The sequence below is a fragment of the Aplidium turbinatum genome, chromosome 4 (assembly GCF_918807975.1).
Source record: "Aplidium turbinatum chromosome 4, kaAplTurb1.1, whole genome shotgun sequence".
In the NCBI taxonomy this organism is placed as follows: domain Eukaryota; kingdom Metazoa; phylum Chordata; class Ascidiacea; order Aplousobranchia; family Polyclinidae; genus Aplidium; species Aplidium turbinatum.
The window spans coordinates 32,251,831-32,278,206 of record NC_137475.1 but is presented as its reverse complement, the minus strand read 5'-3'; the positions used below and the strand labels follow the sequence as shown (position 1 = coordinate 32,278,206).

General features: G+C 38.0%; 4 protein-coding genes across 4 annotated transcripts; all 4 read left to right on the top strand.

The window, feature by feature from the left end:
* The first annotated feature begins 476 nt into the window (after positions 1 to 476).
* On the top strand, positions 477 to 11,009 carry LOC145769358 (uncharacterized). Its single transcript, XM_082580972.1, has 13 exons — positions 477 to 587; positions 800 to 955; positions 1,159 to 1,326; positions 1,834 to 1,992; positions 2,334 to 2,486; positions 3,372 to 3,530; positions 3,872 to 4,024; positions 4,889 to 5,047; positions 6,010 to 6,162; positions 6,810 to 6,974; positions 8,462 to 8,626; positions 8,999 to 9,160; positions 10,599 to 11,009. The coding sequence occupies exons 1-13, from the start codon at positions 530 to 532 to the stop codon at positions 10,607 to 10,609; spliced, it is 1,821 nt and encodes a 606-aa protein (XP_082437098.1). The 5' UTR covers positions 477 to 529; the 3' UTR covers positions 10,610 to 11,009.
* An 8,916-nt stretch (positions 11,010 to 19,925) lies between these two features.
* LOC145769071 (uncharacterized) lies at positions 19,926 to 23,228 on the top strand. Its single transcript, XM_082580668.1, has 4 exons — positions 19,926 to 20,176; positions 20,808 to 20,922; positions 21,491 to 21,719; positions 22,936 to 23,228. Exons 1-4 carry the CDS (start codon positions 19,926 to 19,928, stop codon positions 23,226 to 23,228), a joined length of 888 nt encoding a protein of 295 aa, XP_082436794.1.
* On the top strand, positions 23,228 to 24,163 carry LOC145769070 (uncharacterized). Its single transcript, XM_082580667.1, has one exon. It carries the CDS (start codon positions 23,228 to 23,230, stop codon positions 24,161 to 24,163), a length of 936 nt encoding a protein of 311 aa, XP_082436793.1.
* Positions 24,164 to 24,167: 4 nt separating this feature from the next.
* LOC145769069 (uncharacterized) lies at positions 24,168 to 25,702 on the top strand. Its single transcript, XM_082580666.1, has 4 exons — positions 24,168 to 24,299; positions 24,572 to 24,742; positions 25,249 to 25,371; positions 25,575 to 25,702. The coding sequence occupies exons 1-4, from the start codon at positions 24,176 to 24,178 to the stop codon at positions 25,700 to 25,702; spliced, it is 546 nt and encodes a 181-aa protein (XP_082436792.1). The 5' UTR covers positions 24,168 to 24,175.
* The last annotated feature ends 674 nt before the right edge of the window (positions 25,703 to 26,376 follow it).

Here is a 26,376-nt window from a genome sequence, read left to right as displayed (position 1 = left end):
CGTTAATCAATGAAGTCTCCGGGCTCCCAAAACAAGTCACTTTTTAGCAAATAACAAAACAAAACGAGAAACCTTTTAAAACTATGGAAGTGGAAATGACGAAAATGCTATTAAAGTGTACCAAGGAAAAGGTGGTGCAGGCATCACAGAACCAACGGTTGTCTCCAAAACAATTGGATTTGAAATAAACGCACAACAGCAAAACAGTACGATATGTTTTTTTTTGTTGTTCCAGGACCCGTGTTCAGGAGCAGCATCAGGACTCTTCTTAAGTAGTTGTTTTGTTGAGTGACGACTGATGTTAATAACATTTAAAAACACGTAGTCATGTTCTGAGCTTTAAGTCTGGCAGCTCTAAATGCTTTTTTTTCCCAAAATCATGAAGCAGCGACTTGATGCAACTTTTTTTCTTAAAACTCCGTGACGTAGGTTAGCCGCGTGCATAAAAGCCAGAGTCGGTGTCAGGATTTCATTGTCAACTTTGGCAAAATCTCAAACGACAAATTTGAGAGTACCAAGAAAATTGAAGATGTTGTTCACAAAGTTTGTGATGCTCGCGATGCTGGTAGCTGTTACCAGAAGCCAAAGTAATGATTTGTATTATTTATAACATATGAAGCTTATCTAATGTACACAAATTGATTAACTCAGCCGCTCTGAATAGGCAACTACAGCAAACGTAAATCTAACGAGCAGATTCAAATAAACAACTCATCAGGTCGCATTGCTTTCGTGGAAGAATGTTTTTATCGGAGCAGCTGCGAAAGTCCAAAACATTAATTGCCATTTTTTATTGCAGGATATCGGGACCCCTGTAATGGCGTTGATTGCGGAGACTATGGTTGCTGCAGGCGATATGATGGTTATTATGCAAACCACATACTGCGCTACAGAAAATACAGATGCGTATGTGACGAAGGGTATTACTGGGACAACTCTGATGACACATGCAAACGTAAGTGAAACAAAGACCCTTAAATCTTAACATAGTAACTTACGTAACTCTGTAACTTACCTTGAGGACGTATTTGATACTTTCATAGAAAGTCACCATCAGTTGAAGTTCTTACAACCTATGAAAGAAAACTAAAATAGATTTCTAGCACTTATGCTAAGCTCGCTGTGATGATAGAATGTTTTGTTTTCTCCTTTCTGCAGTTTCTTGCTCTCGGTCGGATTGTCACAGTAACTCAAGATGTTACCACAAAGAACGTGGATCGCTCGATTATCCAGGGAGCAACGTGTACGACGGTTACAGAAATAATGATTATTACTGTCGCTGTAATGATGGTTATAGCGGAAATGGAAGACAATGTGATTTCGTAGGTAAAAATGTGTTCCAACATCGTTTTAGTTTATTTTGCTTACAGTTGTTTGCAAAAAAGAGTCAACAGAAGCAAACAAGTTAACGCTATGTTTCCGGCAAGAAAACGTAAGATCACAAAACAACACAGATCTTTTTTGTACAGAACCTCATTGTTTTACGCGGAAGCTGTGTAGGTGGACAAACGGCTTTAGAAATGACTGCCTTAGTTCATCAACTAGAAAGATAAAACTTGGAATGCTACAAGCTTCAAACAAGTTTACGATGCATGTCAGGCTATCTTTACAAAATGTGTTTAGGTTTTCTCAATGTCTTTAAACTTTAATTACGGTACATAATTTGACAAAACTCAGACAAGAATTGTCGACTAGACATAGTTACTTCTATTCCTTGCCTTTTTGATTCTGATTTCTGCAAAAACGTTAATAATAATCCCTTAGGGCCTCTTAGGCCATTTGTTTAATTTTCTCACACAAAGCATCAAATTTTATTGCATCTGCTTTCAACAGATCCATGTGATCCTAACCCATGCGGAGATTACACCACCTGTCATCAAAAGAGAAGCGGGGCATCCGTTCCACGCGGTGGCTACGGCAGCAGAGGAAACGATTACTATTGCCGATGCATTAAAAACTATCGATATTATCCCGCTGATAGAAGATGCCGTCGTAAGTGCACAAAGCATTTTTCCTATACGTAGCTTATTGCTTTGGTGAGAGACCAAAAACTCTTTCATTTTTATGTTTAGAATGTTTTGAATTTTTTTCATAAAAAGCAAAAATTCTAAGCTAAGGAGTTTTAATTTTGTTCAACGTTAGATAAATGATGCAATTTTTGTATTTCAAACCTGTTCATTTCAGATTTAATTAATTGACTAAGCGTTCTTACCATTTGCTTACCAAGTCTTTTAATATTGTTCTCATAAAATACGCTTACTGTACCGATAATATTTTAGGCTACTTTAAACTTTAGGGTATGTTATATGTTTTTGTTCAATATATTTTTTTAGCATATTGTTACGGCAACAACTGCCATGAATACGCTACTTGCCGCCCTAAGGAACAGGGAGCTTCAGTTGGCCATCCTATCTACAGAAGGGAGTATTATTATTGTGTCTGCAACGATCCCTATGAAGGAAATGGGAGACAATGCATTCTAAAAAGTGGGTTAATAATATCTACTTTCAAGAAGTACGTCTTTTTAAATTGAACTAACTGCGAGTAGCCTATTACTGTTGCCAAAACTTTGAATGTATTCAATACATTCAAAGTTTTGACTGTGTTCCAACGTAAGGATCGTTCGCTGAAAAGCAGTAAATACATTTGTCATCAATTCTTTCTCAAGCAAACCATCTCGATTTTTTACAAAAGAATGCCTTTTGACACATGCTTTGTCACCCTTCTTTTACATCCTATTGTCTAAGTTAGCTCTTCAACCTGTGCGCCGCGGCACACTGGTGCACCGCGAAAGGTCTTCAGGTGCGCTGCAGGGAAATTGAAAAAATATTCAAAGAATCTTTAACTTATTACTTTTTAAGCTTAGATATAAAAAGTATGCATTTTCTGAATCTGAGGCAATGAAATGGGGAGTTTATTTTTTTAAATGGTGTGATATTTTGGTGGTCAGTACCAAATTTTCAACCGATGGTTGTGCTGTGCGTTTCTATAATTTAAAATTGTTACAATGTAGAGGCTTTATTGCTTATAATTTTTTTGCTTTCTTATCAGCTTATCTCATTGAGCATTCAATAAAGATATCCTTTAAAGATCATACAACTATGAGGCCCATGTAATAAAAACTTGCAAACAATTCAAGATAAATACCTGGATATTCAAAAAAATTCGGTTTCGTTTCACTCGCCTGGTGCGCAATCACATTTTCAGAGGTCTGCAATTGCGTTATAACATAAAAAAGATTAAGAAACACTGGTCTAAGTGTTATTGGCTTGCCTGTTTTACAGTAGCTTATTTCAAGTTACAAAATTTGAAATCGACGTTTTTAATCCTGCTGTTTTTGAGACAAAATGATTTTTATGTTTTTCTAACAGATCCATGTGATCCTAACCCATGCGGAGATTACACCACCTGTCATCAAAAGAGAAGCGGGGCATCCGTTCCACGCGATGGCTACGGCAGCAGAGGAAACGATTACTATTGCCGATGCATTAAAAACTATCGATATTATCCCGCTGATAGAAGATGTCGACGTAAGTGCACAAAGTATTTTTGTGATGCGTAGCTTACCGCCTTGGTGTGAGACCAAAACCTTCTTTCATTTTCCTGTTTAGAATGTTTTGAATTTTTTTTCATAAAAAGCAAAAATTCTAAGCTAAGAAGTTGTAATTTTTTTCAACGTTAGATAAATGATGCATTTTTGTATTTCAAACCTGTTCATTTCAGATTTAATTAATTGACTAAGCGTTCTTACCATTTGCTTACCAAGTCTTTTAATATTGTCCTCATAAAATACGCTTACCGTGCCGATAATATTTTAGGCTATTTTAAACTTCAGGGTATATTTCATGTTTTTGTTCAATGTATTTTTTAGCATATTGTTACGGCAACAACTGCCATGAATACGCTACTTGCCGCCCTAAAGAACAGGGAGCTTCAATTGGCCATCCTATCTACAGAAGGGAGTATTATTATTGTGTCTGCAACGATCCCTATGAAGGAAATGGGAGACAATGCATGCTAAGAAGTGGGTTAATAATATCTACTTTCAAAAATTATGTCTTTTTTAATTGAACTAACTGCGAGTAGCCTATCACTGTTGCCAAAACTTTGAAAATGTATTCCAACATAAGGATCGTTCGCTGAAAAGCAGTAAATACATTTGCCATTTATTTTTTCTCAAGCAAACCATCTCGATTGTTAATAAAACGATGCTTTTGGGTACATGCTTTGTTACCCTTTTTTTTTACATCCTATTGTCTAAGTTAGCTCTTCTTAAAAACCTGTGTGCCACGGCACACTGGTGCACCGCGAAAGATCTTCAGGTGAAATTGAAAAAATATTCAAAGAATCTTTAACTTATTACTTTTTAAGCTTAGATATAAAAAGTATGCATTCTCTGAATCTGAGGCAATGAAATGGGGAGTTTATTTTATTAAATGGTGTGATATTTTGGTGGTCAGTACCAAATTTTCAACCGATGGTTGTGCTGTGCGTTTCTATAATTTAAAATTGTTACAATGTAGAGGCTTTATTGCTTATAATTTTTTTGCTTTCTTATCAGCTTATCTCATTGAGGGTACAGTAAAGATAAACTTTAAAGATTATACAACTATGAGGCCCATGTAATAAAAACTTGCAAACAATTCAAGAGAAATACCTGGATATTGGATAAAAAAAATCGGTCTCGTTTCACTCGCCTGGTGCGCAATCACATTTTTAGAGGTCTGCAATTGCGCCATCAGATTAAAAAAGGTTAAGAAACACTGGTCTAAGTGTTATTGGCTTGCCTGTTTTACAGTAGCGTATTCCAAGACACAAAATTTGAAATCAACGTTTTTGATCCTCCTGCTGTTTTTGAGACAAAATGATTTTTATGTTTTTCCAACAGATCCATGTGATCCTAACCCATGCGGAGATTACACCACCTGTCATCAAAAGAGAAGCGGGGCTGCCGTACCACGCGGTGGCTATGGCAGCACAGGAAACGACTACTATTGTCGATGCATTAAACACTATCGATATTATCCCGCTGATAGAAGATGTCGTCGTAAGTAGACTACATATTGGAAAAAGTTTTGAAGCAGTTATATTAGTGAAAATATAAAGTACTTTTTAATAACCATACAAATTGAGAAAGTTCAAGTTTTGTTACCAACCTACAAGAAGTTTGTCCAGTCTACCTTGATGCAACGATGTGACCTAAAGTTCCAAAGATTGTGCTTCTGATATTGTTTCTTTGAACTGTCTTCACACGGAGGTGGACTCCTCGACACAATCTTGCGCCTATGTAGAGTGGTATTGTCTTCCTATGCGAGTGACACTGAAAAACAGATTGCAGACTACTGTATATCACCAGTATATGTCCTTGATTGCGTCATCCTGACTCCATAAAACCGAGAAAAAAATCTGCGTATCATGGAAGGTCACGTGAGATCAAAGACTAGCTGTTTTCCAATAGCGTCTTAGTGAATGGTTTGGAAAAACATCTTTTATTATGGAGTGGTTGATTGGCTCTCTACTCTAAAATCTCAATGAAAAACGAAGACTACACAGTGCACGTTTAAATGCATACAGTACCATTACTAACTACACACAAATCGACAAAGGCGTATATACAAGTAGGCTACACACGTGCGGATACGTTTGTTTACTGACAGCAATAAACTACACAAAATAACTTCAGGTTGGATTCACAATAAAAACATAAGGAGGTCTAAGCGGATTATAATTAAATTGTGCTTATTGTAATATATTGAGCATTTTTGTTTACAGCTACCTATGGATACAATTTGCTTCAGTTTTTGCACCAATACCGTTACACACACATAGACCTACATGAATTAAGTCATAACATTAGAAGTATTCAGTCAATTCCTCTATTTTAGTTAATTCCATTTAGATCATATTAGTTCTCAGTAAATAGGTCTAGGCTCTTAAAATATTGGAAGATGTGCAGTAAGCAGATCTGCCACAACCCGTAGGCTAAATAGTTTTGAAATTATTCCACAGCGTACTGCTACGGCAACGACTGCCATAGAGAGGCGAGGTGTACCGCTAAGGAACCGAGACAAGCAATTGGCCATCCAATCTACTTCAATGAATATTACTATTGCCGCTGCAATCCGGGTTATGAAGGAAATGGACGAATCTGCAGACTAGAAGGTACGTAGTGTTGTAACTCAATTTCAGATACCAGACAACGAGATGTCACGCCTTGAAAAATGTCAATGATAAAACTTAACGTTGTCACTACCAAACTGAGTACTCACTAGTAAAACTTTAACAACAAAAAAATATCTCCATGCAGCCGACCTAATCTCATCCTTGCAACATTTGATTTTCGAAAAACATTCTTCATGTTACTTCACCTTATTTTTTGTTTATTGATAAACTATGATACTCTTATTTGTCAATGATGACATCCTCGTTGCTTGGTACCAAAGGCGTAGTCAAGGGAGACAAAGGAGGCAAATTTAGCGCCGCTTTTTCGAAACATTTTAAATAAACTTTTCAAATCCTGATACAGCATCATTTGACAAAGTTTTACTATTGATTTAGGCTAATAGTAGGCCTACTCCAAGAATGTGCAACTTTAAAGTTTTGTTTTTAAAGTTAAGAATAAACCCCTCCATGGGTGCGCCTTTGGTGACTTGTTGTAGAGCTCATTCACATTTACAAAAATACCCCTAATTTTGTACTGGCTTCGTCCCTGCTTGGAACCCTTGGATCAGGATATTTTATATTGAATGAGACAGATTTCTAAAAAGACTATCTGATTTTTATGCTGAAGTTTTTTCTCTTTTTAACAGATCCATGTGATCCTAACCCATGCGGAGATTACACCACCTGTCATTCAAAGAGAAGCGGGGCACCTGTTCCACGCGGTGGCTATGGCAGCAGAGGAAGCGACTACTATTGCCGATGCATTAAAAATTATGAATATCATCCCGCTGATAGAAGATGCGTTCTTAGCGGTAAGGGCATACAAGATATTTAAAAGGCTTAGTTTGAATCACTTTTCAACGATTTCACTAACTTAATTGAAAAGGTCTCAGGTTTGTTACAAAATACCCAAATAGGTTACTCACTAAGCTTACCCTATATAGACCATCAGCGGTTTCCAAACTTTTTGTTGTTGAAAACTTATAGGTTTTGCAAATTTCAAGCTATATTAAAAGGGATATTATAAAATCATGTTTGTTCAAAATGCAAAATACTGAAAGCATTTAATGTGATCAATGAGCTTATTGCTCTGTGCACATTTTAACAAACTGCGGTGCAATGTTTGATATTGCATCACGCCAGTGCCGGTCTTTGGAGTGTGCAAACCGTGCGATCGCACAGGGCCCGCAAATTAGGGGGGGCCGCCATTTACTCAAAAAATGCAGTAATTTTTGTCATTTTCAATGGAAAAAATTCAATTCGATTCACAAGCAAGTACCGGTAAAAAAGACAATCAACCTATGTCTCTAAAACAAAGTTTGCCTAATTTTAAACGAAACTACATTAAAAGAGCGAGTTTTGCCAATACCAAACATTCAAACATCTCAGCCAGGAATAAGCAACAAGAAAACATAGAGACTCAGCTTTATTTCCGAAAAATGTCACAGAAAACATGATTTTATCCTTTTGCTATGCTACTGGACAGCATCATTTTACAGTAATATTCATACCCAAATTTTTGTTGAACATGCTCTCAGAATGCACCAAATTCAAAGTACTTTTTCAAAATTTGCTCCTAGACCCCCCGCCGCTGGGTGTCACTTTCGCCCGCCGGCCGTCAAAACTCCCCCCCCCCTTTCAAGATACCTAGCTATGCTACTAAATTGGATCATTGTCATTGGGGCCCGCAAAGGATATTCCGCACAGGGCCCGATTAACCCTAAGACCGACACTGATCACGCACCTCGCGTTCAATGTCAATCTTATTGCTGTGCTTTGACTTCATTACTGCTACCGCAGAAAAAACCGGCTTCGCACAAGTATGATGTTGCAAACGGCACAAGACCACGAAGAGCTTTACAGCCTACAAGTTGATATTCGGATCTAGCCTTAACCCAAAATGAAATGAATAAATTAGGGTTGTATAACTGAGTACTCACTAAGGGGACAAAAGGGGCAATTGTCCCCTTTTTCGAAACATTTTAAATAAACTTTTTAAACCTTGTTACAGCATCGTTTGACTAATTTTTAGTATTGATTTAGGTTAAAAGTACTCTAAGAATGCACAATTTTAAAGTTTTTTTCATTATGGGGGAAGCCACTCCATGAATGCGCTGTTGGTGACTTGTTGTCGACTTGTCGTGCACATGTGCAAAAATATCCCTCAATTTTGTGCTGCCTACGCCCTTGCTTAATTGGTACCCTTGGGTCAAGATATTTTATGTCGAATGAGACAGATTACGAAAAGATATGATCATTTGAGTTTCATGCTGAAGTTTTTTTTTCTTTTTTTTAACAGATCCATGTAGTCCTAACCCATGCGGAGATTACACCACCTGTCATTCAAAGAGAAGCGGAGCCATCGTTCCACGCGGTGGCTATGGAAGCAGAGGCAGCGACTACTATTGCCGATGCATTAAAAATTATGAATATCATCCCGCTGATAGAAGATGCGTTCTTAACGGTAAGGGCATATATGATATTTAAATGCCTTCAAATTAAGCTTAGTTTGAATCAAGGTTACCCTATACGTCTATAGCATAAATGCCATTTGCATTTTTCGTCGTCCTGCAAGCTACGACACTCGGATGGGCGTCGGCTCGACACCGCTCCAGGCTGCTACCCTTTGCGATTTGGTAAAACATTAAGTTAATGACGTACTTGAAGCTAAACTCGAAAATTGGTCTTTGTGGCTTCTAGTTCGCTCAATCTAAATCATCAATAAACGAAAATACATCTGTATACGATAAAAAAAAAGTAGCGTTAAAATGTTATTTTATCACTCCGTCTTGAAAAGTATGAAGTTTTAATTGCCTATATATTTTTTTGTTTCTAGATTGCTGTTCACCGAACCCATGCCATGAGCATGCTATCTGTTATGCGAAGAACAAAGGAGATCAATATGAAGGCTATGGAAATTACCGAGGCTTCGTATCCTACTGCTACTATTGCCGTTGTCGATCTGGATACTTTGGAAACGGAAAGATATGTTTGAGATGTAAATCTTTAAACTTTTTATCAACTTAATTTTAATGTTTGTAGTAGCTACAAAGTTAATCCAATACTTCAATGTCAGAAGTAGTGTTGTATTAAGACTGGGGTGGCGAACAGCAGCTGCTAACCACAAGCCAACTTTTAAATTTTTTTCGAAAAATAGTCATTGCAGAACTGCTTGTTATCACGTGACATTAGGTCACAATGCAATTGGTTTGTTTGTGTCTAGCTTGTTGTTATTGCTTACAAAGTGGCAAGCGCTGCAGCGATTGGATTTTGTTGCTATCAAGCGCGGTAAGATAAGCAAGTCCACTTTGAGGTCCTTAGATAAGGCAATAGAGTATGACGTGTTCCGCAGTCTGGGATGCTGGTCTACATTTAAAGGATGGCGATTCGGCAAGTCTCCATTCGAACATAGGCTACTGCTGATAAAAAGTCTTACTCTAGTGCAGGGGTCCGCAAACAGTGGGTCACGACCCAAATTTCAGTTACTAGACTAGACCATCCACTGTGGTTTGCAAAACAGTTTAAACTTATCATAAATATAGCTTGTTTGGCAAAAATAAATACAACTATACACTCTTCGAAATGTTAAGTTTTATACAATTTTGTACAAAATATTTGTACTTGCAATGGTTAAGCAGTAGTCCTCGTTTATTAAGCCCAGAATTACTAAAGGTAGGCTATAGGAGTGACAGAGAAACGTCTCCCGCTTAATAGGCCAGCCCACTTAATAAGCCCAAAATTGTCCGGTCCAGATGTGTGCTTAGTAACCGGGAACGAACGCATTAAAATTGATACTAAATTGCAAAGTATTTTGCGTAAAATTATATGTTATACGGACCCCTGTTTTATTGCATTCGTTTCCTATTACTGCACACTGTGCAGCTATCACCACTGTTACCACATAGGAGATTTTTCAACCAAATTGGACTTCTTCTGACCTTCACTTGCAGTTTATTTTAGCCAGCGTGTGGTGGTTTTCGAGCTAGTTTAGTAGATGCCATTTGATAAATGTTATTGATACAGTTTTTATGCTGAAAAAGCTAGAACTAAACTTATGACACTGACATATTTAACAAATCTATGACCTACCTTTTTCCGGTTCAGGTGTCATGGGTGACCCATTCAGTAAAGGGTTGTCATTTCTGGCAATTTCTCCTTCACTTATTTTTATGAACAATACTTTTATGTTATAAAAACAAAAAACAAAAAGCGAACGTTTTCGGCTAGTCATATGACTATGGATATATGACTAGGATATGACTAGCCGAAAACGTTCGCTTTTTGTTTTTTTGTTTTTGTAGTGTTAAATGTAGTGTTGTTGCTGAGTTATGTCTGTTTATGGTTTAAAAGAGTTACCTACCCAAATTGTATACTTTTATGTAACTTAGTTAAGACTCATAATGAAATAAGAAAACAATGTTGTTGTTTTTTTACAGTTGTTGGATAACCAGTCCATCTTCAAAGAAACCAAGTGAAAATTCAACATAAAGAAAACTGACAATTAACGCAAGTCACATACGAAATTTTCATCGAACTGAAATCAAAACGGGATTTTGAATTTTTCTTGCAGCAGATCCATCATACTTTTGCTTAAAAACAACTATTCAATTTACTTCTGTTACACAGCTAAAACACGATTAGCTACTTTTCATCACCCCAATCAATTGATACTAACCAAGAAAAACCACATTGTTTTATAAGCATATAGGCTATACCATACTATACAGTACAACCCCACGCTTATATTGTTGGCTATAGGCCTACATAGCCTAAGTTCTAATCTTTGAAAATTGCTTTCATGAGCATATTGACTATATTGTGAAATACATATATTCATTGCAAAATTGCATTGTCGTGGAGTGCGATAGCTGATTCATTAGGTGTTATTGGCAGCTTTATTATGATTGTGAGGAACCAAAGACAGTGATTGAGTTGCACTTATTGCGGAACATTATGAAGTCTTACATGTTAGCATAGTCGTTGCACTCGTTGGAGCCATTAGGACAGTGAGGTACTTTCTGCTGTCAAAAACGTCGCAAATGTGAGCAATAGCAATAACGTCATCTTCGTGTGAGCCACTAATAGGGCCGAAGGTCTATGCCGTCTATTTTTTACAACCCCAGATTCACGGTGTTCCTTGATAAACAAAACAAAAAAATTTATATTAGCCTACATCAGCTAGAAAAATTACGAGTTGAAAAAATATGTAGGCCTAGTCTACGCTACATTTTCCACACTCATTTTGATGTGTTAATTTTTAGTAGCGGTAGGGGAGATGTGGGACCAATGAAACAAAATGGGTATTTTTTCCGTTGTCGCGCGTGATTTTCGCAGTACAGGGCTACTTAAGCGTTTGAGGGAAGCACATCTTCTTACTGTATTTATGCATAGCTAAGGCTTTGGATTGGACCACAGATTAAAAAATTATTTCACTTTTTAAAAGTTCACTTTTTTGTATCATTGGTCCCACCTGGGTGGGACCTTTGCAACACACCAATGGGACCAATGAGACAGGTTTACTACTTACACGAAAACTGTACTTTTTCTGAAGAAAGATTGCATTTCGTGTAAAAGCAAAGAACAAGAAGTTTCTAGAACGAACATGGACAGATGGAAGAAAGAACAAGCTGATTCAATACAAAATTGTTTAAACAGTAACAGTTGGCTGGGGAGGGGTCGTCACAGACAGCAATGTGATATTGTGACAAGTTTATTGCAAATTTCAAAACACCAGACAAGCGTTTCGTTTTGGCAACCGAGGTTGGGTCTGGCAGAAGACATACAATATCACAATGAGACACATAAGCCACATTTTCATTTCCTGGGAACACAAAACAGTCCTTCATTTTGTCCGATGTTTTCTCAATTTAGTTTTAAAAACTCCATTTCATAGTCATTATCTTGATCAGGTCCATGTGCAAGCTGGCCGATAAAATGTTTAAATTTAACATCTGCATTTGCATGAACTTTGGCCACTACATAGGTTCCAGTAGAAAGACAATCAGGAATTATGTTTTGCAATGCATTTTCTTCACATGAAACATCACTGGTATCGGTGCAAACACTCTCAACGTCAGTTTCTAGATGAACTTCCACAACACTGCTTGTGTTAGATTCTGAAGATTTCACAACTGATTTACGTTTTCGTGATTTTCTCTTTCTTCCCTTTGCAACTGCTTTTGGATATGGCCGTATTGAAGATAACAAAATCGAATCATTTTTTTGTAAGGAAGCTGAGGTACAAGGCTCAGTTTCTCCTGTTTGGTGATGCTCATCAGAAGTTACAGAATTCTCACATTGTAGGCTACGTTTCCAGAAATACCTAGATTGATTTGGAGAAATTCATAAATTTAATGAAGTGTGACAACACTTCAGAAAATGGCTCATTTTTCATCCATCCTTCAAGAATCTGCCAAGAGTGGTATGATCAAATTTATGTTTTTTGGCAGCTTTTCTCACAGATAAGTTATATTAAACAATGTCATGCAAAGCATTATTTGAAGCTTCATTTGAAAAATTCCTTTTTAAGCCTTCGGATGGCTTCAACATAGGCATTTTCTGCAAAAAATACTTTCAAATTCAGACAGGGACCTTTGAGACATGGTCTCAATTAACAGTGTCTCAAAGCTCCCCCATCTCAAAAACTTTGAATTAAACGATGGTTTCACAAAACTCGACTTATTATTTCTCATAAAGCCTACCAATCTTGTAAAATACCTTCCTACCTAGTACATGAAAAACTTAGCATTTGCTATAATAAACACTTGAACATAATATTGAAAGTTTTCCAGAAGTACTACATTTTACTTTTGCCTGCCAAAAACATACTTTTGTGTCTCATTTCTGCATTTGCAACAACCTAACTTTCAAACCTCGTGGCAAAGAAGGTTTATGTAATCTCGTTCCAATAATTACCAAAAAAAAAGTTAATTTTTAGTAGGGATCAAAAACGAGCTGTGTTGTATTGGTCCCCTTGTATCATTGGTCCCACATCTCCCCTATAAATGACAAAATATTCTTAATTTGTTTATTTACAACTAGGCTATGTCCTATGGATTTTGGCAACCATAAAACATGAAATATTTTGAATCTGAGCAAACCAAATCCTTTTACGCCATGAAACTCTCCAAATCAACATGATTCAGTTGCTCCAAATTTAATCAAATCCCCAAGACCCCAATACGTTCAGTTACATAAATTTACCATTCTAATTTGGGTAGCCATAAAATATTAATTATTTAAATTCGGTCAATTTGTTCATCCAACTCCTAAAACAGCATAATGTGAGTAGGCCTACCCATTTCATTGGACAGCTTATAGGCCTAAGCTACAGATTCTATGCTATTTGAATAGCTATGGAAAAATATAGTTTACTGTGATATATACCCTACTGGCAACTCAGGGTGGCAACTATAGTGACGGATTTACCACTAAACTGGAAAAGCTGAAGCCTAGGGCACTAAGATTTAAGGGCTTCTAAATGATGTAGCCTACGGTACCACAAATATTTAAAAAAATTAAACAAATAAATTTGTACAGTAGAAGTAGAAACTTTCATCTAGTAAATAACGTAAAATTTTCTGGCAACCAGTTCTCATTACCTCAACCAGTTCTCACTACGGAGACGGTTGAGGCGCACCCATGCCTGTCTTTTCAGTGTCAGGCCGATGGGGCGTGTGTATAGGCATCGGGGATGAACCAATCGAGTCTTTTCCATAGCTACCCAAACAGCATATAATCTGTAGCTTAGACCTATAAGCTGTCCAATGAAATGGGTACCGTACTCACATTATGCTGCTTTGGGAGTTGGGTGAACAAATTGACCGAATTCAAATAAATAATATTTTGTGGCTACCCAAATTAGAATGATAAATTTATATAAATGAAAGTATTGGGGATTTGATTGAATTCGATGCAACTGCGTCATGTTGATTTGGAGAGTTTCATAGCGTAAAAGGATTTAGTTTGCTCAGATTAAAAATATATCATGTTTTATGGCTGGCTAAATCAACAGGAAATAGTTGTACCGTAAATAAACAAATTAAGAATATTTTGTCATTTATACCGCTGATAAAAATTAACACATCAATATGAGTGTGGCAAATATAACATATACTGTATTACCACACCAGTAGCCTATATAACGCATCATATTATTGAACTAAATGCCTGGTTAACAGCCTTATTCAATTTTCAATCTAATTCGGTTGATATGTAGGCTACTGCTAATTGTGAACCTTTGCAGCCTATGTGCTATGTAGCGGACGCGGTAGTTAGCACGCGCGCTCATATGCAGCCGTCCGTGCTGACGGCGACATTCCTGGGCAGAACCGAGATCAGAACCAGCGAGGAATGACCAGGACACATGGGCTCTATCCGAGGGGGGGGGGGGGGTGAGGGGGGTGATTACCCCCCCCACTAATTGGAGTGGGGGGGGTGATCAATGCATAATCACCCCCCCACTCATTTGGCTTTGAAAAGGTTTTGTGATATTTTATTGATCAAATTTTGAAAAAAATATTTTCGCTGTTAGCACATTTTGAATTTTTTTTCAATAAGAATATATGCTTCCATTTGAAAGTCACAGTTACGACACTGAAATATAATTCAAATGTCAAGTAAAAGTGTCAGTAACTCATACCCTGAACTACGAGCCAGGCGTTTACACTGTGTTTTAACTTAGTTTGCTTGGCAGCCACTTTAACAAGAAAAAATTCTGCCACTGCAAATGACACCGCCAACCAATCAGAACATGTTATAAGATGCTACCGTCCAATTGTGACCTTTCTCGCACTCAGCCAGAGAGTTAATCCTTGTTTTGAACTTTATTTGGTAATTACAGAAGAAAAAAGAGCAATAGCAGTTTTGAGAATCGAACCCACGTCAATGAAATTACTACTTTCTAGCCAGTGTTGTACGCGTCATTGAAATAATTTGACGGCGTCAGCGTCAGCGCGAATTGCCTAAAAACTTTACGGCGTAAAGGACTGCGTAAGCTCTTAAAGAAATTGACGGCGTCAGCGTCAGCGCTAATTTCTAGCGCTATTTTTTGCTAGCGTCTCATAAAACGGAAATATTTCAACCAAGTTCAGGCTAACAATAGCTATAGTATAAATAAAGAGCAGGTATTATGTTTTGGGACTGTATTGTAATTAGCTGCTCAGCCTATTAGTTATTTCCTTGCAGAAAAACAAGCATTTCAAAACGTTTGTCTGACAATCTGCTGCGTTTGGGACGCATATTCAGGGGCGCTGGAGCGATTTTTGACTGGATGGGCAGGAGTATGAAAAAAGGGCACTTTTGTTGCTGAAAGGCCAATTTTTTTTGTAAGTTTTAAGATAAGATATAGCGATAATGCTCATCTATCAGCTCATTATGGAGTGATGATACAAGTGTCCGCTATACAAAGAACAATGGCACGGAAGGGCATCATGCTATTTTATAATGATGTAATATAACTTAGCCTACTGTGATGGAGAATTTTGTGTCGTGAATATTATTTTGAGGCAAAAATAGAACCTTATAATTAGGCTAAAAGCGAATAGCATAAATTGTTATATTGCAAAGTGTGCAGTAGCTTACATGACCTTAAAAGGGCACCATTGCCCTCTCTTCCCTCCCCATCCACAGAAATTTGAGGGCAGGGGGGCATCCGCTCCCCCTGCTCCCCCCCGCTTCCGGCGCCCCTGCGCATATTGTCCTTTCCAAGTGAAAACATGCGTTCCACAGCAGCGCTGGTTGGTATTGGTGTGTTGTATTTCAAAAACAAGTTGAAAACGTTTAGTCGGAAAGGTATCATTGTTCCAAGCGTGCTGTGATAATTTAGCACGTATAAATCTTTTAACGAGGTCCACTGCACCAACATCGCTCTTTTCAGGGGCATAGAGCTCTTGAAATAAAGTATATTCAACGTCCGCGATGCCATTCATGGATTTTTCGCTTTCTGTCTCTGATCCCTCGTTCTCAATACATGGGTGATCACCATTTGGAGAACTTCTTCCGCATGTATTCCAGGAAGCCATTCCAACCAACGCAAAAGCCGGTAATTCGGATGAGTCACGCTGGCCAGAATACATTGTGAAACTCTTATTGTGAAACGAGATTTTCCATGAAAACAAAAAATGACGCTTAGCGCTTGACGCTTAAAATCGGCAAAATAGTTGACGGCGCTATCACTTCCGTCAACTGAAAAATAAATTGACGGCGCTAGCCTCAGCGTCAACAAAAAGTTGACGCCGTCAAATGACGCCGTCAAATTGACGGCGTCAACGTACAACACTGTTTCTAGCCCTACCCCCTAAGCCAACCATGTGATAGAAAAACCAGCACTTCATTTGCTTTGTATCATCTTCTTTTCGCCCTTTTTCACATCAAGGAAAACGTAGTTTATGATTGGTTCGAGTTTTCATTTGCTGTGGCAGAATTATTTCTTGATAAGTGACTACACTGTGTTTTAAAGTCATACTAAAGGAAAAACCTGACTTGGCGATTTTCCACGTTCTTTGTGTTTAACATGTTACCATAAAACGATTTTGAAAAAAATTTGGCCCCATTGCGGTCTGACCACCATTGCGTGCATGCTTTTGTCAGAGGTTTCAAAACCGGAATGGGCTTGAGCAGCGAAGCGTGCGATTATACAGTCTACGTCACCAGCGACTAGCAATCAGCTGATCGGGCAACAGTTTTTACTGCGTGAGTTTCAAATGGCAGATCTTGTTCTTCAAACAGTAAATCAGCCTCTTTTACATAGATTCAACGTATTCAGGCCTTCAATCAATGTAAAATGAAAATGTAAAAAAACAAGTTTTTGAAGGCAAACTCCACAAAGGCATGTGAAACGATTTCAGCTAGGCAATTCAGAAGGCGTGGAGTAATCAGCATTTTTTACATGGATTCAACGTGTCCAGGCCTTGAATCAATGTGAAAATTCTTGGAACGCAACACGTCTGAACTTTCCAACCCAACGCGGGAAAACACTTTTGCTAATGCTACTGCTAGTCGCTGGTGACGTAATTCTCGAGCAGTTTTTCCACTTCTTGGTCATTTTGCAAAAAATTAAAAATAAATGAAACACTGGACTTTGCGCCTTGCCAGGCATGCCAGCGACATTGAAAACAATTTTTTTTCAGTAATTTTTTATGAAATGTATTCTTGAGTGTTCAGTTTACGCGTTTTAATGCTTAATTCCCGTTTGAAAATTTTATTTAGTAGGCCTTTAACTTAGTTTGCTTGGTAAACGCCTGGCTTCTAGTTCAGGGTCGCCAAACCATTTTGCCTACCCAAAAATGCCCTTTCCGAAACATACTTTGTGAAACGACTTGGAACCCCTGTGGTTCAATCAAAAAGAAGGTAATGCTGGGTCTGGTGGGCGCAGCCCCCAGAAGTTGAAATGACTATGACGATTTTAGCCCACTGTCCAAAAATCACCCCCCCGAATTCTAAAAGTGGATAGAGCCCTGCCAGGACACGATAGTCTTCTTCACTGCCTATTTTATTGACTAGTTGACAGAATAGTACTTGACCACAAGATAGAATCCTTTAAGACTGCGTTGTTTATTAACTTGACTGCTAGTTCCAGAAGAACAGAATCCAAACATAGCAAAAAGAGAACACCGAACTATTGACAAACCCACTACCGAAATACTAGCATGCTGGCGTACTACATTAGAAACTCCATCATAACAAAAAGAACTTCAACTTTGGGTAAAGGAAATACGGCGTCTACGACTTCTCGAATAGTATAGTAAGGTATAGTAAGTAAGTGAAGGATCATAGTTGCAGTTTCTTAAAAGGAACTCTAGTTTAAATTGGAGAGGCGCATCCACAGGCATTGCCAATTCTACATGCGATCATCTAACGTAATACAACGGTGGATTCACTAGTCGATGAAATACAGTGGTACTGCGATTCAGGCACAATGCAAAGATTAATTACAAGACTGCATTCCGAAAGTACGCGGTATTTGTTGATTGGAAAGGAAGATTCTGGAATTCGACATGACGTCACAGTGACCCGCGTTGCGTCAGAGAAAATTAGCTTTCGGGCGCCACATGCTACGCATAGCGATTATACGTTTTAGTGAATTGATACTATTGCTGTTACTTGATTACAGGTAGCACCTCGACTAGAAAACCGCAAGGTTGTTCGATGCTGCAAGACCTTTCTCCATTTTATATGTGTTTAATTGTGTAACTACTCAATTTTTCTCGTGTTGAAAAGACAAATAAAAAATAACATCTCTTTGTCTTAATATTTGTTACATAAAACAACATGAAATTTCAAAACCAAACAATATAAAAAATATATGCTTTTATCGTTTGTGGATCCTTTTTCTTGCATTATGAGCCAATCCGACAGATGTTTGCAGGTAAGTATATAGCATACGTCCTGTCTTTTTCTCACAATTTTTAATCATATTTATGCCAGCATCCTATTTCTTTGTAGGCCTATTTTAGATTCACCTTTGCTTTATTCCAGCCTTGGGAAAAATATTTGGCTTTTTCTTAAAGCTTTTTCAAGCCTCTAACAAGTAGGCTAATGTGAAACTGCCAGCATTAATTTCTCAAAAAAGACTTCTCAGTCCGTGGATAAAGATTACCATAACCAATCAGATCTTGAAGCTGCATTGGGAAAGTTAAATTGTTGACACTTGGCAACACTATGTTGCCAAACTACTTTTTAAAAATTTATTTTGTCACTTTTTGCTAGTGTGTGTTGGCTATTTTTTGCGACTATGTTTAGAAGATTTCAGAGGGGTTACTTATAAGTATAAAAAATCATGGTCTCAAACAAACAGGAAAACTACGGTTCGTTTCACTATTAAATCACTTATTACTGTAATTCTTGCCAAACTTTACTCCAAATATTGCTAGCAATTATGATTGAAAAGAAGCTCAAACACCCAGTATGGTAGGGTACCGGTACTGTACTTGAGTACAGGTAAGTATGTCTTTAGATTTTGTGAGCATATTTTCAAAATGGTTTGGTAATATATTGGAATGAATTTTAAACATTAGTTGTCGTATCCTAATTCTAGTCCAGTGCTATTCAACTCGGCATAATGTATTCTTAAGCAGGGTTGCAAGTCGATATTGAAAAATTTAGGGGATAAATCGATATCGATAGTCAAACAAAAAAGTAGAGAAATATCCGATTTCAATAGCCTCTCAAAAAAGTAGAGAATAAAGCACAGGCTAATCGATATTAAACGCAATTAAAAAAAATACAAATCAAGTAGCCTATCTGATTTTATACTGCCTACCAGTGTTCCCTTTCTGCTCAATCATGCATAACTTCAAACAAAATGCTTATCCTTTCAACTCCGCTTGATCAGTATTGTTCCGTTATCGTTTTTCTCGCATGAGAGTAAAAATACGTTATGATATTTTTGTCCGTCGCATGTTATTAAGTAGAATTAAAGGCTTGAAAAAAGTTGCAAAACAATCGAATAAAGAATATCGATTCAGTCAATAAAAAGTAAAGAAAAACCATAAACGATATTGGCGGAAAAAAGAAACGAAGTGGCTATTCTTACAACATATTGTAAAACTAGCCTCTGAAGCTATTCTTACAAGCACCACTCAAGCAAGACGTTGTTTACTCGAGCAAGACCTTAATGCGCTCAGGCGTTTCATCCGACGACGCTCATACGTAATTTCGCGCGCATGCGTATTGGCTTGTGCTGCACACTTGATCGCAGAGTGGACCGCGGTAGTTGCTGATTTTGCTGATCGAAACTACACGTCAATGAATCCATCGTCATCATGATTACAAAGGGAGCATTATATTACAATTTTGAGACACTTTCTTCGGCTATTAAGCAATGGGAAAAAGAAAACTTTGTCAATGTTTATGTGAGAAATTCCATAACAATTGAACGCGCAAAACGACGTCTAGCACTTACATCCACAAAAACCTGGAATGAGCAGTTGAAGTATCGTACAATACAGTATGCTTGTGTGCATGGAGGAAGAACACCCAAATCATGTAGTCAAGGAAAAAGACCAAATCAAAGGTAAGTAATGATGGTTTTGTCCTTGGTGCCCATAGGTTGAGCTACTCATGTAGCCTATATGCATAAGTTTTGCTAATAGATTGAGTTTTGCATAAGTGCAAATTGCCTACATTCCTTATGAATGCTGAGAACTTAGCAAAATGCATATATTCTGCTGAACCATTCCCGCATGCTGTCTATTGTAATTTCCATTGAATTGTCATGCCCAGAATTATTCCTAAGTTGCATTGAATTACCGTACCCATTAGTTTTGTCAATTTCCCCATAAGTTACGTCGAATTTCTCATCAGCACAATTTGTCGAATTACCCGTAAGTCTCATGGAATTATCCATAAAGACATGTCTTATGGGTCTTCAACGCAGCTTTTTGGCAATTTGACGTGACTTGTGGGTAAATCGACTAGATTTATGAGAATGCTCGGCTGAACTTGTGGTAATTCAACGTGACTTTATGGGTAATCCAGCCGGACTTATGGGTAATTCAGGTGGGCTTATAGGTAATTGGATGCAACTTATGGGCAATTCGACATGACTTGCAGGTAGGCTACTTCAACGTGAGTTATGGCTAATTCAAGTGTACTTATGGGTGATTCAACACGGCCTATGTCACCTCATCTTTGTTGTTTTTCAGTACTTTTATCAAAGGTTGTCCATTTGGAATCAAAGTAAATGCAACGTCAGATGGAAAAGCGCTATGCATCACTGAGATTAGTAATGTCAATGATCATAATCATGATTTCAATGAAGTAAGTGGAAATAACCCTTTGTAGTAGTCATAGCCTTTGAGCTATGGTCACACTAGCTCTGTATATGATGAGGCTTTCATCAGAAATTATGTGAAGGATAAAAAAGAGCAATAACATTAGGGGGGGGGGGGGTTAATCGGATTTTTTTTTCAAATTCAATTTTAACCCAGGTTTTAGGATACAACAGTACATTCTAAGAACTCTAGTAAAAAAAATTTGAAATTTCCGTCCAAAACCCCCCTCTATCCAAAAAATTACTTTTCGTGTACAATTGCATTTTGATTATGACACTTGAAGTTCAAATATTGTTTGCTACTGTACTAAAACACGTTAAAAATGTTGCAAGACAGATTTTCTGATCTTGACTTCATCGTAAGACACGGTAAAGTGGTCATTTCACTTTGCGCGCATTACTACGCACATGCTGAATATGACCAGTTTGTGCGAAACTGGTCATATTCAAGCCGCCGATTCACCAAACCTGGTGATCTTGCCCATCTCTGTGGGTTGGACACCTGTCAAATGATATGTCGTTTTCTTGATTATGTGCATATAAATTATTTTTCAGAATGCATTTAATTTGATGCCTAAACAACGAAGATTAAATGAAACAGAAAGCAGTGTGATCGGAGAAATGCTTGCCACCAAAGCAAATAAAAAGTTGGTACAAAAGCACATTGCAGCTTCTACAGGAAAAACAGTTATTCTTAAAGATCTGCATAATATTGCCGCAAAACAGAGACCTTTGTATGAAAACACCTATGATGAACTTATTAATGAAATGAAGAAAGAAAAAGGTTAGTCGACAGACAAAACTTTTTTGTCTGTTATACAAGATATGTTCATGCTAAATAGTAGAGATGACTTTCCATGTGCAGTATGATAAGTAGTGATAGAATGAGCTCCGGTTCCGGTCAAATTCTGGCTCCGTGCTGGAGGTGATGTGACTCCGGCCTAGAGCCGGAGGTGTGTGTGCAAGCTGTGGTCAGGGTCATGACCTTGGATAAATCTTTTTTTTTTTGCACCATTGTAGTACTGCAGCAATGCAATAATAGGCTACCAGGTTGCCTGTAACATTGGTCAACACCGTAGGCGTATTTGCAATCTATAGGTCGCTGCTGCAGATTGATTGTCACATGATATTGTGTGTGAGCATTCTTCTTGAACCATTTCAGATATAATGTCAATTAAGCAATTCGCGATTGACCTCTCGCTGTAATGGTTTAGACTGCAGATGAATTATTTCGATGACGTGGGTTCAATTCCCACCATTGCTAGTTCAATTTAAAGTGTTGACCGCCTGGTTTACCGGTCAATAGACTTCGTCTACTGCAGCGAACTGCGGATTACCAGTACACACATCATAGTAGGCTACACAAGAAAAATATCTAATTTTCAGACGTTTTTCTATTCAGAAAACGTTTGTCTAGTATAACCAACACAGAACCCTACAACGTGTGGAAAATTTGCAACATTGGGCTATAAAGGGTCAATTGAGAGTATTTTTTGCTTCATTTTCTTCACAAGAATTCATTCTACTTTCCCAACCTCATGCTCCAAAAATTTTTGTTGCAACATGAGGCGCTATGGGGATTGTAAGATTGAAAGCGGGATCAAGGAATTCAATCAAAGGTCTTCAATATCTTGAAACAATTCTACATTGAGTGGATAGAAATAGAAAACATTGCTAAATTTGAAATCTACGTAAAAGTTTACTCCTAATGGATCCTTTTAACGGACCCTAAGCATTGCCATGTGGCATCTGCCGCATCTTTTAGAGAATTGGGTGAGAGTGGTATACAACCGCTCAGTTGGAACATTGATTATATGATGTAAATATTACCAAAGGCATAAACATCCTTCCTCTGGCCAATAATTAGAATAACATAGAATAGAAAACAAATTTCACTAAAAGTTGATGTTTTTGCTTTTAAATCTGATGTAGTCTGGCCCAGGATTGCCAAGATTCTTGCTTTGTAGGGTATACTAATCCTCAGTTTATTTTCATTTTAGGTGCCGCAGTAGATGTGTTTGCAGATGATGACAAACAATTGCAGGCGATATACTTTCAAACGAAAGACATGCGGGAAACCTTTGCGGCACATCCCGAAATGCTGCTGATTGATGCAACCTACAAACTTAATGACTTGAGAATGCCATTATATGTTATGCTGAATGTTGATGGCTTAGGTCAGAGTGAAATTGTGTGTCTGTGGCTTGTAGCCACTGAAGACAAACTGACTATCAGCAAGCTGTTAACTCAGTTTAAACTCCACAATCCAGCTTGGATAAAGTGGAGGTTGTAATGGCTGACAAAGACATGACAGAGCGGGATGCCATGATGAAAATGCTACCTACTGCAGAAATTTTAATTTGCTATTTTCATACCCTTCGCACTTTTCGTAGAGAAGTTTCCATGGAAAAATTAGGCATTTCTTCAGCCCAAAGGCAGGTATCACTTGAAATTGTAGGAAAACTGGCAAATGCCAAAAATGAGTCAGCTTATAAGTTAATGTATAACCAATTCGTTGAAACAGTCCCAATTGCTGTCACAACATATTATAACGATAACTGGCATGCTATTCGACATCAATGGGTGGATGGACTGAGCAACTTGAAAGCTAATTTTTTGAACAGAACTAATAATCGACTGGAATCCATCAATGGAAAGTTGAAAAGTGTCATAACAAGATACTCAGGAATGACCATGTTTTTTAAAGATCTGATGGCATGTATCCAATCTCTTTCCACCGAACGTGACCACAAAGCGTCAAATGCTTTCCTTAAGGTTCCAATGGATGCGATTTCAAGTGTGGCAGAGAGACAATACCAGCTACTGACACCATTTGCATATATTCATGTGCAACAACAATTCAAGTTAGCGGAAAAGGTTGTCATGTCAGAGATTTTGAATGATTCTGCCATAGTAAAATCTCGTGTCCATGGGGAATTGGCAGTCACAACAACAGCATGTCCTTGTGGATTCACATCATCAATGCTGCTACCTTGTAGGCATGTCTTGGCAGTTAGAAGGCAGCTCCATATGTCAGAGTACAATCCCAATCTTTGTTCAGAACGGTGGACAATGCAATATTTTCTTAAATCCCATCGCCTGACAAGAAACTCACTGGACAACGGTCCTGCATCCACATTACCAGCTGTTGAGATTCTTAACAAGCCTCAAAGAAGATGTGTTTTATCAGAACAGCAAAAGTATCGCCGGGTTCAAGATATTTCCTAGAAGATTGCGTTAATGATATCTGAACAAGGAATGGATGAATTCCAATACAACCTGGATAATTTACGACAAATTGCAGAGTTCTTGCAGGAAGGAAAGAAATTCCAAGTTGTGAACTTTTTGGGTCAAACTCAGAAAGGTAGGCCTATAATTATATGCTAGCACTATTTACTAAATCAGAAAAACTAGACTACTTTTTCAAATATCTGAAGAGATATGGGTTAGTTACTGCAACTTGCGTCGTGATTTTGCACTTTTGCAGTCAATTCTTTTTTGAGCAATGATTTTTATGGCGTTGAGCTATCCAATAGGTGGGCTAATATGTACTGCATGCGCACTAATTTACGATTATACAAGGTTGCAGATGCTCAGTAATTCTGCTTTTGTGAACAACTGCATGATCCTTTTCAGGCACTGATACTGGAAGTGCTGCTGCAACATCTTCCAGCAATGATCCTGGAATTGCATTTCCTACGGTCTCAAACAGTACTTTACAGCACACACCCGGTGACGTCTTGTCGACCGTTGATACCAGTGCGATTATGATGCAGACTCCGTCCAGTTCTGTTCAGTCTTTTACAAGTATGTGCTGTTTCTGAAAGCTTCATTTCTGATTAGTTGTCTTTTTTTTCTTGCATTGCATGCTGCGCTTACACTACGTTTCATGTTTCTTAAGATTATAGCACGGTCTGCATTATTTGATAACTAATGAGTTTATTGACAGGTGATGCAGCATTCTGCAAATAATCATCGAGAAACACCTAGCAGATTTTGATAGATACTGGATTGGTTGGCATTCGGTAACCACGCCAGAAGCATGTTTTGGCTGCAACAAAATCTTGTTTTCAAAAGGTTAATGTAGATTTGTTGACACCTCAAGTGCTCGCTTCCAACTCAAAATACGGTATACCACAATATCTACTGCCAGTGCACGTATTTACGATTATACGACATTATGTTCCGCCCAGGACCGTAACCTCGTCAGTTTGGTCCCCATTGCAACAGTGCAACACATCCAATAATTGTCCAGTAAAGACTCGTGCAACGCTTCTATTGTTTCTTCATTGCTCAGAGGTGATCCTTTTCAGGCACTGATACTGGAAGTGCTGCTGCAACATCTTCCAGCAATGATCCTGGAATTGCACTTCCTACAGTCTCAAGTAGTAGTTCACAGCACACACCCGGTGACGTCTTGTCGACCGTTTATACCAGTGCGATTATGATGCAGACACCGTCCAGTTCTATTCAGTCTTTTACAAGTATGTGCTGTTTCTGAAACATTCATTTCTGATTAGTTGTTTTTTTCTTGCATTGCATAATGCACTATGTTTATTAATTTTTTAATAAAAACGTTGAAATAGTGATGTTTTCTACGTTGTAGCTTATATTCGATTCTCGTTGTGTTTATTAACAGATGATGCAGGATCAATTAAATTTCCACCGAAGATGATGAAACGTGGCAGGCCAAAAGGAGCTGGATTGACAGTCATTGGGTTACCACGCAAGAGACAAAAAAGAGCGGACCAATTCCATTCAGACTGAAGTCGTCTTTTCAGAAAGAAGCAGGTTTGTTGCATTTATGTTTGTGTGACTTCATTTTTGTTATAGCCTACGTTAGTTTAAAAAACTACACTTTGACTTCTGTGGGCCTGCCTAGCCGATAGGCTACGTCAAAGCGTACGTAGCCTACATCAAACAAAGTCACCCATGGTCATATTTTTCAGCAATACTCAGTTGGTTTGTCGATTCTGAGGTAGTAGAAGAGGTCTTGCGTCCATTCAGCGATCGACTGATCGAAGAAAATGAAATTGAAACATTGCCCGAAAGAATTCCAATGAAGTGTTTAGATGAAAACATTGCCATTGCTTCTGTGCGAAGACATTTTTCTTTTGACGGTTGGAAGTTGATGGAGAACCTACTGACCACTTTGCGAAATAAAGGCCGCTGGTTGTGCACCTCCTGTTTTTTAGATCTTGATGCAGGCGACAGCATCATGTGCGACTCGTGTCTGGATTGGCACCATCTGAGATGTCTTGGTAGAACAATGCCGCCAAAAACGAAGTCTTGGTTCTGCAGGAAATGCAACCTTATGGAGAAGTGACATTGAATGTTCAGGTGATACTGCAATCTCGGTTTGTCAATCAAACCAAGGATATGTAAACCGTGACCTACGAAAAGACTTATTGGCCTTGACGCGTTATGCTTGAAACTTGTAA

Coding starts and splice junctions, on each gene's coding strand:
- LOC145769358 (XM_082580972.1), top strand. CDS start 530: ATGTTGTTCACAAAGTTTGTGATGCTCGCGATGCTGGTAGCTGTTACC. Junction 1,327..1,833: donor AAGACAATGTGATTTCGTAG/GTAAAAATGTGT, acceptor TGCTTTCAACAG/ATCCATGTGATCCTAACCCA. Junction 2,487..3,371: donor GAGACAATGCATTCTAAAAA/GTGGGTTAATAA, acceptor TTTTTCTAACAG/ATCCATGTGATCCTAACCCA.
- LOC145769071 (XM_082580668.1), top strand. CDS start 19,926: ATGATTACAAAGGGAGCATTATATTACAATTTTGAGACACTTTCTTCG. Junction 20,177..20,807: donor GGAAAAAGACCAAATCAAAG/GTAAGTAATGAT, acceptor GTTGTTTTTCAG/TACTTTTATCAAAGGTTGTC. Junction 20,923..21,490: donor ATAATCATGATTTCAATGAA/GTAAGTGGAAAT, acceptor ATTATTTTTCAG/AATGCATTTAATTTGATGCC.
- LOC145769070 (XM_082580667.1), top strand. CDS start 23,228: ATGGCTGACAAAGACATGACAGAGCGGGATGCCATGATGAAAATGCTA.
- LOC145769069 (XM_082580666.1), top strand. CDS start 24,176: ATGATATCTGAACAAGGAATGGATGAATTCCAATACAACCTGGATAAT. Junction 24,300..24,571: donor TTTGGGTCAAACTCAGAAAG/GTAGGCCTATAA, acceptor GATCCTTTTCAG/GCACTGATACTGGAAGTGCT. Junction 25,372..25,574: donor CTTGTCGACCGTTTATACCA/GTGCGATTATGA, acceptor GTTTATTAACAG/ATGATGCAGGATCAATTAAA.